Source organism: Hipposideros armiger, unplaced genomic scaffold (genome assembly GCF_001890085.2).
Source record: "Hipposideros armiger isolate ML-2016 unplaced genomic scaffold, ASM189008v1 scaffold_8, whole genome shotgun sequence".
Lineage (NCBI taxonomy): Eukaryota > Metazoa > Chordata > Mammalia > Chiroptera > Hipposideridae > Hipposideros > Hipposideros armiger.
The window spans coordinates 4,629,536-4,643,151 of NW_017731358.1; the positions used below are offsets into that span (position 1 = coordinate 4,629,536).

Consider the following 13,616-nt stretch of genomic DNA (forward strand, 5'->3'; position numbering starts at 1 on the left):
ACTTTATGTAATACATTTTTTTTCAAATTTCGGGCCCCAAAATCAAGGTGCGCCTTATACATGGGGAAATATGGTAACTCTAACCTAGTTCCCCCAGCTTATCATCAGGTTGGGTGTAGTGGGCAGGCAAAGGCCACAGAGGTCAGGAAGGGCTGTGGACCTCGGTTGAGATCCCATCCCCCACGAGGTCCAGGATGGCCCTGTCACTGTGGCCTTCTTTGCATTTATGGTGCTCTTTTATCTGGCAAGGCTGCCTCTTCGGACTGAGTTTTGAAGACACAGTTAGGGGTTGAAGATGGTGGGGAGAGAGGGTTAAAAGAAGTGAATCACCCACCCAACCTTGCCCTGGAGGGGTCAGAGAGGAAAGCCTGTTTGTTCTCACAGCCAGGAACCCCTGGGAATGCACATCCCTATGCGGTAGACAGTAGGGGCCTACTTGTGGGAGGCTGTTTCTACTTTTCTCTTTTCCCTTTCAGAATTTCAGCTGATCCTCGTTATCGTGGGCACCATCGCTGGCGTCCTCATTTTGGGCATGGCAATTGCGTTGATCATAGTGAGGTATGGAAAGGAAGTGTCCCTGTCTTGGGGCACAGCGCCACCAGCATGACATTCTAGTTTCCAAACACACATAACCTTTCCCAGGGCAAGAGAAGGAAAGTAAGGTGAGGCCTCTCTAAAGCCACTGACTTGTTTTTCTTACCTTAGTTTTCTTCTGATTATATAAGCTCTGCACACTCATTGAAGAAAGTCAGGAAAATAGACAAATGTGTAAAGGAGCAGAATAAAACACCACCCACAAAACCCACTGCCCTGAGGTGACATTTTGGCATATATCCTTCCAGGTTTTCCTCTATTTTCTAAAATGATCTTATATACCTAATTTTGTATCTTTTGTGTTTTAAAAAATATTTGTTAAGGTTTATTTTTGTTTAACACTATAAGGTGATACAGCAACCATTTTCTTATCTCATCAGAAATTCTGTTTAACTCCACAGGTGTTGTCAAATATCATTTTCATTAAGTTAGTCCCCTGCCCAAGACCTTGCTGCAAGTGGTAAAAAAAAAAATCAACCTCAACTGGAGCCCCTATTTCAAGTAGAACTGGCTCTGCTAAGGTCCTTAAGTGCTCTTCTTAAGGACATAAGTATTTATACAACAAATACTTAGATACGTTCAAGTCCCCTCTGTTAAAAGGGAGGAAGAATGCTATTATCTATTTTATTTTAAATGTGTCAAGTGGGGGTCCACTTTGATAAAAACAAGTTACTTCTTAAAAATAACATTTAACTCATATGTTTGGGCAAAATGGGTATTTTGCACTACAATGTGAGAGGATACATAGATTTTAGGTGCCTGAAATATTTTGTTTCTGCCTTTGTTAAAAAAAAAAATGCCCAGAGGCAATTATAAGGACACCAAGTTGGGAAGTGGGGATGTCTTTCCCTTTTCCAGGGAGAGGACCAAAACATCCTGATGGTGGAGCAAGGCTCTCTCTTCCTTTCTTAGATTAGCTCAATGTCCTGAGTCTCCAATTTCCTCAGGGGCTGCTAGGGAACCTTGTGACCCTGGGACAGCCACGTCTCTCAGCTCCTCCTGCCTGCTGCAGACCCGTGTTTGCTCATAGCTCATGGTTCTTGGGAACAGCCCAAGAATTATTTCTTGTTTATTTCAGAGGAAGGAAGTCTCACCTCCGTCACCTTAGACAGGAGTGCTGTCAAAGGGCAGGAATTCTCTTGTAGGCTGGTCTGGGCTGGCCATCAGGGTTGCAGAGCACGTGAGCCTTCCTTTAAGATGTTCCCAGTGTGACAGAGGCTCAGAGACTGTCACCCTGGGAGTGCCCTGAGAGCATCATGGAAGTATCTGACCCCACTCTCCACTCCTACAGTCTAGGGCACTGCAGGGGCAGGTCCAGGCCTGTGGGATAGAAGGAAGGAGAAGGTCATGAACAGAATGAATTGGGGACAGATACCTCCCTCACCTGCAAAAATTTCCACTTGCTTTCAATGCTTACCCTTGAGAGGTGACAGCCGAACCTGGGAAACTCCTAGTATTTCCCCTTTTAAGGTCTTTATACATTGAACTTGTTTCATTCAGGGGTGCTTCTATAGATATTGACTTTATTCGAATGTAAAGTTGTATCACAAATCATCTTTTTTCTTTGACTTCTATTGTTATTTCCATAAATAATTCAAAGTCACACTGAAGAATACGAACATCATTAGCAAAATTGACATGGGACCATTGGAATCAGATGGTAATGTTGGATCAGTGTTAAGGTTCTGGTTTTGATGGTTACACAGAGCTTGTGAGAATACTTTCCTTAAACTTAGAAACTCTATACTGAACGAGGTAATGGGGTATCAGGTCTGCCACTTATTCTTAAATGGTTCAAAAATGTTAACAATTGGGGAATGTGGGCGATGGATATATGAGAGCTCTGTGTGATATTTTTATGGCAACTCTCACGTAAATTTGAGAATATTTCCAAATTTTAAAGCATTAAAAAAAAAAAGAATATTAACATTTGCTTTAAGGACTCTCTGCTATTGTCAGATCCTAATTCCTGTGACTGATTACAGATCAAAGAAACAGAAGGATGATGAAGAACAGAACTTGATTGAGAACGACTTTCAAAACCTAAGACTGCAGCAGCAGACAACAGGCTTTATCAATCCAGGAGCAGAGGGGAGCCTCTTCCCTAAAGTCAGGGCGAACTTCTCCAGAGACCATCAGCTGCAGAATCCCTATGTAAACCAGAGAGGCATGCCCCGCCCTGATTACTAGGTGAGCCAGTGGGTTTTGCTTTGCCTTTTCTGAATGAAATGACGCAGGGCAGAGTAGGGACCTGGCTAATGTATTTTCACCAGGCCCCAGCTGCCTCTGCAGGCTTTTTTTTTTTTTTAATTAAAATAGAAAGATCAGAAGCTCCCTGCCATTGTAAATAGCCACCACTTATTTGGTCTCTAACACTGACCGTCTATGTGACTTTGGCTATATCACTTAGTTCCTTGGCCATCTATCTCCTCAGCTATAAAAATAATAAATAAATAAAAATTTAAAAAGGCTTAACTTAGAACCTTTTAAGGTTCTTTGAAAATACAAGCTTCTATGGGTATGACTGCAATGGTTGCATGGGACTGAGTTATAATTCCCAGGCTGTTTAAGGACCTAGGACATGGGTCAGGCCTGGAGAGGACTGTTGTATGTAAACATGGTCCCGTGGATTCTTTCCAGCCAGCCGTGTAAAGGCAAATCTCTCCTTTCCTCTCTGCCAGGCTTCAAGGCAACTGGATCAATTTCAAAAGACATAAGGCAAGTTAGGCCAGTAATCGTTTATTTCCCATGGAAGGACTGTCAAAGAGACTAGCTTGTACTCATTAGATTTGTATTGGACAATCGTAGCTGGCATTTGCTCAGTGTGATCCAAAGGGCATGCTGAAAGGAGAAAGCCTATGAGAGGTGATTCTCGTGGGGAAGAATAACAAGGGGACTGAGATGGACGGAAGGAGAGATAGTGAAGGAGGGGGAGACGGGGGCCAGAGAAGAGACAGGAAAAAGAAGGCAAGGAGAGGAATAATCTTTAAAATAATAATAAAAAGGAAAGAAAGGGGGAGACAGGAGAAGGAGGAGAGGTGACAGGTGAGGCATACCCAGAAGAGTAGAAACATAAAGAGGATAAAGGAGGAGGAGGAAACGGGAGGATGGTAGAGGGGGCTGAAGAGGGCAGGCAGGCACAGGCTCTGAGCTCTCAGTGTGTGCATTTCACCCCTGCAGGCTGCTCGGGTGAGCATACTGCCCTTTAAGGATCTTAACATACTTTGAACACCCTGGGGAAACCTGACTTAATTTTATTTTGAAATCTCATAGCTTTCAACATAAACTTTCCTTTAGTCATGAAGCTCTAAATGTTCGGTGTGTACCAAGGTGTGATGACTTGTACACTGTGCACCATGTTGAGTCACACACAAGAGTCTGGCTGGCCAGCAATAGCAAAAAATGGACGTCCTGTTGGATTTACTGAAGGTGAACCCAACAAACTCATTAAAAACCTCCTCCTTTCACCCTTATCAATAGAGCCCCTACTTCAAGAAAACCCTTTAGTGGTAGAATAAGTGCGGGATTTTGTCAGACAGACCTGGGTTCAAAGCCTTGCCCTTCCTGTTACTAGCTGTGAGATCTCAGACAAGTTATTTGATTTCTCTGGGCTTGTTTTCTTATCTATGAAATGGACAAAACGCATTCTGCCTCCTAGGACAAAGATAAAATAAACTAACATAGATAAAGGATCTAACACAGGTTAATTATTATTCAAATTAGAACCTGTGTTAGATCCTTTATCTATGTTAGTTTATTTTATCTTTCAAATAAACAGTATTCAAATTGTGTCCATTAAAATAATGTTAATAATTTATGAATCTAAATTTTTCTCATGCATTTCTGTTGGAATACTTTTCTAAGTTTTTCTTTTCCCTCTCTTCCTCTCTTTTTGTCTAGAACGGTAAAAATTTGGAATCATCCATGGCCCTCAACCCATTATACAGCCTTTTATTTTACATGTTTAACAGACTGATAGAGAAATGAGCAGCAGTGAAGCTCTGGCCTTTGGTGTTTTTCTTCCATCTGACCTCTAGCCTCTCTGAATGGAAGCTTGCGAAAGTTTGCGATGAATACAGCTTGTTTGCTAATTAAGTACCTATGAAATTAAATGCACTTAGATGGTAGTAGTACTTGTAAGACAGTTGATTTTCTCCAATCAGTACAATGGTGAGGAATTTTTGTTTTGTTTTGTTTTTTTCTGGTGAGGCAACAGTAACCATGTCCAATCTAGAGGAAAGCTCCCAAGATTGCTCACTCCTGGGAGACGGTCGCTCTTGAGTTGATAGCCTACAGATCAGTGACCTCATTCTGGGAGACCCTTATACATCATCTGTGGAGGTCCCAGGGGATGGGAAGAGGTCCCGTCTTTTCAGGTCCTCCTATCCCTCCACTGTAGCGATTTGATTGCCCTTGAATTTCTAGGAGCTTGTGACTGGGTCTCACACAAAAAGACAGAAAAAAGACGTGTCTGTCAGGTTTTTCAGGAGGAGTAACTGGAAATACAGGACCTTTTTGATGTTAATCAGAAGGCCTAGACAAAAATGTCCACCATAGGGTGCATTCTAGAGTTTTTGAAATGCCAGTGGATGTGAGGAAAAATCATGACCAGAAGCAGGAGGACCAGAGGCAGAGGGAAGCTGGAAGAGGAGAATGGGAGAAGGCACACAAAGCCCCTCCTCGACGAGCAAACGGGCACATCCTCTAACCCATGCCCTACCCAAGACTCAGAGCCTAGGAAAAGGTGTGAAGACAAAAACCCCAGAGCAAGAACTTGCAGTAGCTTGGAAATTGCAGACATCCTGTCTGGCTGATGGTGGGAGAGGGAGCTCGTGCTCTGGATCCAGATGTCCGGCCTGCTGATGCAGAGTCCAGAGGTGCTTCACCATGACAGAGGCTTAGCTGGGGCCACAACACACACACACCCAGGAATGGGGCAGCCACATCCAGCACAGGCTTGCTTTAATGCTAACGGTGTCCTTGTATATGTCTAATGTTTGTCCCCCCCCCTTTGCAAGTTTCTTTTATTTATTGTTGTTATTATTTGCTCCTGACTGTTCACTGTGAAAGGTAACAAATAAAGCGTCTTTGGTAGATGGTGTCCTTCCTTGTGTTTAGGACTTTTGGTGATATACAAAACAGCCAAGTCTCACTTTCAATAGCAACCATGACCCACTGGAGAACCATGGAAAAATGGAGCTGCAGCATATGATTAGACCATGCCTGAAGCCGCCGGACTTTACTGTTAGGCCAGTCTGAGTATAAGGCTCAACTGGGAGATCGTGCCTGTACCACCACCACAATAAAGCAAGTCTTAATCTTATCGCTGGTGGAGGGTCTTGCCTTCAGATGTAAAAAAATGCAACATCTGTGAAGTGCAATAAAGTGAAGCAAAATAAAAGGAGGTAAGCCTGTAGTTGTTTCTGCTTTTGCAGCTTAAAGCATCCTCACTGATACCACTTGTGTTTACTCTTGTGGTCTCAAGGCTAGGTGATGCATAGAATAGAAAGAAACACACTCTTATGAGCTATTAATGTCCACGGTGAGGACATTAGCCAACAACCAATCAGTTAACAGCAGCAAAATTAATGCAGCCTTAACTCAATATTGTCTGAGCACTGTAACTTGTCATTACAGACTTTATTTCTGACCTGCATGTTACCGCCTTTACATTTGAAGATGGTGCTAGATTCAGGGCTAGAAGCAGGCTATTTGAACCCCTTTTCTAAAGAGCCCCATCTCCCTGGCGCCCGTCTGTGCCAGAGCATGCCTGCTCCCATCGCTTCTCAAAGGCCCTGGGCCGTACACACTCTGGGCTTCACGAATCACAGCGTCATCCTTTCTTCCGAGACTTTCACTGCTATTGTGTAAATAAAAATAATACTCTAACTATGCATGCATGTAGTGTGTATGAAAATGACTTTGCATTCAAAGTGGCTTTTGATCCTTATATAATATGGCTAATTATTCATTTTTCTCTGCACACTGGGACCTTTGCAAAGGTTTGCTAACTGATGGTCCTGCAACCTTGGAGGACAGTCAGAATGAATTTTCTAAGATGCAAATCTGATCATGACACTTCCTCACTTAAGGCTGTCAGGGGTTCTCCCCTGAGAGAATAAAGCTCATAGAATCAAGCCAGCCTTCTTCTGGCTTATCTAGCTGTTGTCACCAACTGCTCCCATTTTGTCTCATACATTCCCCCACCAAGTGTGCTAGCACTCTGGCCACACTGCTGCCCCCTAAACATACCGCCTCTTCATGCCACTGTTCTTTGCTCATGCTGTTCCCTACACTTGAAATGCTCCTTTCCTTCAACTGCCCAATAAACACCTTCATCTGTCTACATCAGCTAAACCATCGTCTCCTCTGACCAGTTTTTCCTAATCCTCTCCACCCCGCAGCACTGTCAAATAGAAGTGTCTCCTCCTTCATGTACCAGCTGGGTCCCGTAACCAGTTCCCCCAGGGGAGAGGTTGTACACAGTGAGCCTGTGTTTCCTTTTCACCCAGCAAATGCCTGGCATAGAATGAGTATTAAACAGTTGTGAAACAGGAGTATAAAACGGGATACTTCCAGCTCAGTCTTGAGTATTTTCCTTATCTTTTTTTTTTTTTAAAGATTTTATTGGGGAATTGGGGAAGGGGAACAGACATGTTGCTGTGCTTTTGTTCTTCAGTCTAGTTGTGGAGGATGTCGCGTCACTGGCCCATATTGGTATTGTGATCATTGTGCTTTTCCCAACTGAGGCAATCGGTTGCCAGCGGTCTGACGGCCGCTCATGGCAGCTCACAGCAGCTCCCACGGCTGCCAGCTGCTCACGCTGGCTGCCGGCCACTCACGGCAACCCAGCTCCAGGTCAAGCTGTTGTTCACCATGTTAGCTGTAGAGGGCGCAGCGTCACTGGCCCCCATGTGGGATCCAAACTAGCGGCCCTTCTGCTCAGAGCTCACGCTCCCAAGCCAACTCTTAACCAACTGAGCCACTCGGCCAGCCCAATATTTTCCTTATCTTGATTGTGGTGATGGTTTCAAGTTTTATATCAAAACGTCAAATTGTACACTTTATATATGTACAGTTTATCACATGTCAGTTATACCTCAATGTGATATTGTGATTTATAAGAAATATATATTTGGTAATTCAAATGACTAAAATATATTTCACATATATATTTGATCTTGTTCACAATTCCTGGCTCACAGCTACTGAAACTATTGGAATTTCCTAAGTATTGAGAGTGGAAAAGGTGTCTTCTGTTATGTTAATGAGATGACTCCTGTAAAACACCTAAAGATGGGGGTTGCCAGTGGAACCAACCATGTGATTGGAGGTTGGAACTTTCAGTCCCACCCCTAACCTTGGGGATGGGGAGAGGGGCTGTAGGTTCAATCAACTGCCAATAGCCAATGATTTAATCAATCATGACTAGGTAACAAAGCCTGCATAAAAACCCAAGAGGATGGGGTTTGGATAGCTTCCGGGATGATGAACAGGTGGAGATTCAGAGGGAGAGTGGCACACTTGAAGAGAGCATGGATGCTCCGAGCCCCTTCCCACATACCTTGCCCTGTGCATCTCTTCCATCTGGCTATTCCTGAGTTATATCCTTTTTTAATAAACCAGTGACCTAGTAAGTAACATGTTTCTCTGAGTTCTGTGAGCTGTTCCAGCAAATTAATTAAACCCAAGGAGGTGGTCATGGGAACCTCTGATTTATAGCCAGTTGGTCAGAAGTATTGGTGACAATCTGGATTTGCAATTGGTATTCTGAGCTGGAGGGGGTTGTTGGAACCTGCAATGTGTGGCCGACAGTCTGTCAGAAGCACAGCCTGAGGTGACATCTGAAGTGTGTTGTGTGGGGGTCAGTCTGTGGAATCTGAAGCCATGTCTGGTTAGATTGTTTGTTGGTGTGGGGGAAATACCCCACCATGATGGAACTAGGTCTGGAGCCTGGTTTACTCAACAAAGCTCTTGTTCTTTTTTAAAGTGAGGGGATGGACTCTCCTGCAGGGACCTCTCTGACCTTGAGGAAGCATCCTCAGATCACAGCCCTAACACAGCCCAGGAACACATACATGCCATTCTGCTGAATTTTGCTCTAAGACTGAAGGTTCTCTAAGGTCAGCATGGGGTGAAACCAGGGCGGCTGCCCTGAGAGCTGCAGGTCTCAGCTGCACATTCGCGCCACCTGAGGAGATTTAAAATTCACTGATGCCTGGGTCCCACCCCAGAGCGCTTCATGGGTGTAGGGCAGGCCTGAGCATCAGGATTTTCAAGCTCTTCAGGTGATTTGAACGTGAAAGCCGAGTTTGAGAACCACTGCTTTAGATCAGTAGCTTGGCTCCTTGCCGCCAAGCCCCAGATCACACATCATTTCCCATTCCTCCCTCTGAGAATCTAGAAACCAGAAGCCCGTTGTGCAAGAAGCTTCAGCGGGCTCTGAGCTACCTTATGGAGGAGGAGGTCAGGCGTCCCCGTGGCACCGACACCACAACAACGTGAAACAAATCTTTTGGTGTGTTTTGCCCCTGAACCACCGCCCTTCTCCCTCCTTCCTACAAGCTGGGCAAAGTTCATGGCCACTAGGTGGCACTGTCTCCTACGGCTTGCAGAAAACCCAAAATCGGAGGGGGTGTGTGGGGGCGGGGCGGGGACAGTTCTTTTAAAGGGCTTATTTGAACTCGTTAACTTTTAATCCACTAATTAGAAAAAAATTTTCCCTTCACTTTTTTTTGTGTGTGTCTCTTCATTCCTTGCTCTTGCCAGGGAAACATTCAGCTCACTCTTGTTGCAATATTTGAATGATTTTTACTGGATCATGAGAGATCATACACCGTTCCTTTTTATTGGTCCTATAATACCTTAAGTACGATTGAAGTATGTTAATCTCATATTAATAGTGCACAAAATTTGGTACAATTGTTTAGATAATCAATATTTTATTTAAGGATGGTTTTCAAAAATCAAGAGATAAACCCCATTTTCACTGAAAAATTCTTCAGTTAAGATAAAAACAAAATGGGGTCGGCTGAGTGGCGCAGTGGTTAAGAGCTGGCTTGGGACGCCAGAGGGCCCCGGTTCCGATCCCACATATGAGGGCCAGCGACACTGCCCTCTACAGCTAAGATGCTGAACAACAGCTCGACCTGGAGCTGGGCTGCCATGAGTCGCCAGCGATGGCTTAGGCTGCAGCCCCTGCTGAAATGGGTTGCCATGGGCTACTGTGTATAGCCAGCAGCCAGCGTGAGTGGCCAGCAGCTGCCATGATTGGCTGTCCAGAAGCCAGCGACTGATCTGCCTCACTCGGGAAGAGTGCAATGATGGTGCCAACTTGGGCCAGCGAAGCAATGTCCTCCACAACTAGACTGAAGAACAAAAAGACAGCAACTTGAATGTTCCCCTTTCCCCAATTCCCCATGGCTGTTCCCATCCCCCAATTCCCCAATAAAAAATCTTTAAAAAAAATAATAAAAACAAAATGCCACCAGTGGGAGATTTCTGTCTTTCATCAGTTTTTGGAGGTGACCAAGGTCTGCCTGGATTTTTTAGAGAATGAGTTTGAGAGAGGCCTGGGGCACAGTATAGGGGTCTTCTCCTCAACCTCCAGGCTGTGAAATGTGGGTTCTTTTATTCAAAGCCAGAACCTTGGGGTAAACCATCAAAGGCCTCATAATTCCTACAGGACCAGTGACATCTTTTCTAAGCCCACAATCATGACACGTGGTTCAATAAAAGAATTCTCTCCTGTTTCCGGATGAGAGAGCCATTTTGAAATATAGTGATAATAATAGTTGATATATTATGGAGTACCTAATATGTGCCAGGCACAATTCTTAGTGCCTTACATATAGCAACTCCTTTCATTCTCATGGTAATTATGAAGTATATGTACTATTATGATTCTTGTTCAATAGTTGGGGAAATAGAGGCAAAGAACTTGCCCAAAGTCACATAGGTAGTAAGGAGCATAGCCAGGGTTTGAACAGGCAGTCCGACTTCGGAGCCTACCTCTGTCATTTATTGCCAAAATACTGACATATATAAGGTATTTCAATGGTCAGTAGAGACAATGAGGTATATATTTGAAACTGAGAGGTTCCTCTATTTACTAAGCCTGATGCCAAATACAAATAGTTTCCTGGAACTTACAGGTTAATAGGGCTCTTATTACCAAAAATGAAAATTTCTGTCTAAATTTATGCAATTATGCAATTGTTCAAATTTCAGAAAGTATTTTCTCCATTCAAGAAATTCATCTATCGATAAAACCACTTGCAAAATGTCTGCTGCTTATTACTTAAGCAAAGGTATTACTTATTACTACTTAATAATTAATTACTTATTACAAAGGTGAGGCTTCCATCTTTGTCTGGGGGGGCCTCCAGCTTCTCTCTCGCTAATGTGAAGGCTCTCCAGTCTCTGACCATCTATAGCGTCCTGCTCTTATGTGGTTGGTATTAGAGGAATCTTTGAAGCTTTTTTCCTTTTGATTCTTTGTTTCCACAAGAAACTCCTGACTGGGTCCAAGCCAGAAATGAGTTCCCCATTGGACTGACACAGAACGCCCGCATCTCTCCTTTATACCACCTTTACCAACCAGCCCTCTCTCTGCACCTGCGCTTCCAGAGGGAAACCCTCTGCCTTATATCTCTGTTATGTAGAAAGTCTCAACAAAATGTATTGAATGAAAGAATGAAGGTCCTGTTTTCATGAAGTAACATCCTAGAGCCAAGAATATCCTGGAATATGGGAGCAATAGAGTCAGTATAGAGTCAGGGCAAAACAACAGGTGACATTCAGATAGGCGATAACAGAAAGAATTTCTTAGCCGGCACTGACTAAGGATCTTGACCATTTTTCTAGCGAGGAGAATTCACTTATGCAATACACTGTAAATGGTACATAATTCTCATTCTAGAATATAGTATCTGCCATTTGAAACTAATTTTTATTTTATTTTTTATTTTTATATTTTAAATTTTTTATTGAGGAATTGGGGGAGGGGAACAGTGTTGGGGAATGGGGGAAGGGGAATGGCCAAGTTGTTGTCCTTCAATCTTAGTTGAGGAGGGCACAGCTAGCTCAGCTCTAAGTCCAGTCGCGCGCCTCAGCTCAAGGTGCTGTGTTCAATTAGTTGAGGATGGGAGTAGCCCTCCATCTCAAACAGGCAATCTTGTTGTTAGGAGCACGTGTTCTCACCAGCTGAGCCATCCTGCCACCTGTTGGCAGCTCAGCGGCAGCTCAGCTCGGGCACAGCTCACTGACCCATGTGGGAATCAAACCAGCGACACGGTTGCTCAGAGTTCGCACTCTTGAGCAAGCTCTTAACCAATTGAGCCACTCGGCCAGCCCCTGAAACGAATTTTTAAATTTTCTGATTCTAATTCTCAAGTTTAAAACAAAGTGTCAATACAAATAGACATTTGGACAGTGGACCAATGGGCCACCTGAATATTATAATCCAGAGACATCTATTCTTGCTTCTGGGTGTTCTTGCTGAGCCCCCCTGTTCGTCTCTAAGTGATGATTCAGGCTTCTCTATGTTATGGCTCCATCATTTAAAACATGGCTCTCAAGTTCAGACTCATCTGCATTAATCTATCGGAAAGCAAGTGAGTGTGGAGAATCATGCCAAAGAGATTTTATGGGTGAAGTCTGGTGTTAATACACCTCATTTGTCCCCACATTATACTGACTTAGAACACAGTCACATAACCTCACCCAACAGACAAAGAGAGACAGAGAAACAGCAGAGCTACATGTCCAGGAAAATGAGGAAGTGGGTGTTTTGTGAACAGCTGTCCAGTCTCTGTTTCTCTCCCTCCCTTCACCTTATAACATTTTCTCATCCTTCACAACTCAGCATAAGCATCACTATTCTATCCCTAACCCTAGAACAGCATCTGGCACATAGTATACTATGTATGTATACACTCAATAAATATTTGTGGAATAAATGAGTCATTTCACAAATACTTTCTAAGTGCCCACACCCGGGGAGTTGAGAATTAAGTCAGAGAGACAGTCATGCCATAAGCAAGTAACTTTAACCTCAACTCTTCTAATGGAGCAAGGACCAAGTTCTTTGAGAACATGGAGGAAACATTCTGCGAACATCAGTTCACAGGCTTGAGCTGAGTATTTAAAGATGAGTCAGAGTGTACTAGTCAGGAAAGATTAGGAATAGGGCCCTCAATGGAGAAGAAACACGACGTGCAAAGGCAAGAATGTGATTGTGAGGGTGGGAGTAGGAACCAGGCTGATAACGACAGATCAGGGCCGGGATGTGAAGGGCTTTGTGTGTTTTCTAATCAGCAGATTCCTGGTCTATTATTGATCGTTCAATTATACCAAATATATGCCCTGCCTGCTTTTTTAAGGCTGAACTACTATAATTAATAAGACATTTACTCAAGTCCTATCTTCCAGCATAGAGTAACTTGCAATGCCCTCTGAGGTCTCTTGGGAGGGAGGGAGCCCAGCTAGCTTAGGTTACGGTTTGTGAGCACCGTGCCTTGGGTCTGGCTTGGCTCTGTCCTTTAGCTGCCCTCGGAAAACAGTGATTTGGGTGGCCTAGTCTGGGTGCCACAAATCCCCGCAGCTAACTACACTTTGGCCTATTGACCTGAGGGTGAAAAGTTCTGTGTTTGTTGTCAGTGAAGGTGTAATTGTGGTTTGGGGACAAATGCTGTAAAGACAGTTATAAAGCATGAAGCTCTATGTAATGAAAGGCTGTGGTGACCCTGGAGTAGCCACCTGTAGAACATCACTTAGAAGACTAGTGGGTCAAAGCTGTTGCCCTAGAAAAATCACTTGAGTCCACCTCCCAATTTAGGAAGTACAAGGCAGATTCAATTAATATTTATTGAATGCCTACTAGTATGTGCCAGGTGTTTTCAGATGTACTTGCTAATTTAAACTGTTCATAAATATTTTCTGAAATAAACACAAGACCAACTATTAGATGGTATTGTACTTTAGAAAATATTAAGATACTGTATTTCTTTTAAATATACTCC

At 43.6% G+C, this 13,616-nt stretch overlaps 1 protein-coding gene across 1 annotated transcript in view; it reads left to right on the plus strand.

Moving 5' to 3' along the window:
• Positions 1 to 5,661, plus strand: part of MUC13 (mucin 13, cell surface associated) — a gene marked incomplete at its 5' end in the record, with an annotated part of 25,107 nt that extends 19,446 nt beyond the window's left edge. Inside the window, 3 exons of the mRNA XM_019650915.1 lie at positions 477 to 558; positions 2,580 to 2,784; positions 4,495 to 5,661. Of these exons, the coding sequence (XP_019506460.1) occupies positions 477 to 558; positions 2,580 to 2,784 (287 nt within the window). The remainder of the gene's footprint in view (positions 1 to 476; positions 559 to 2,579; positions 2,785 to 4,494) is intronic.
• Positions 5,662 to 13,616: the final 7,955 nt, after the last annotated feature.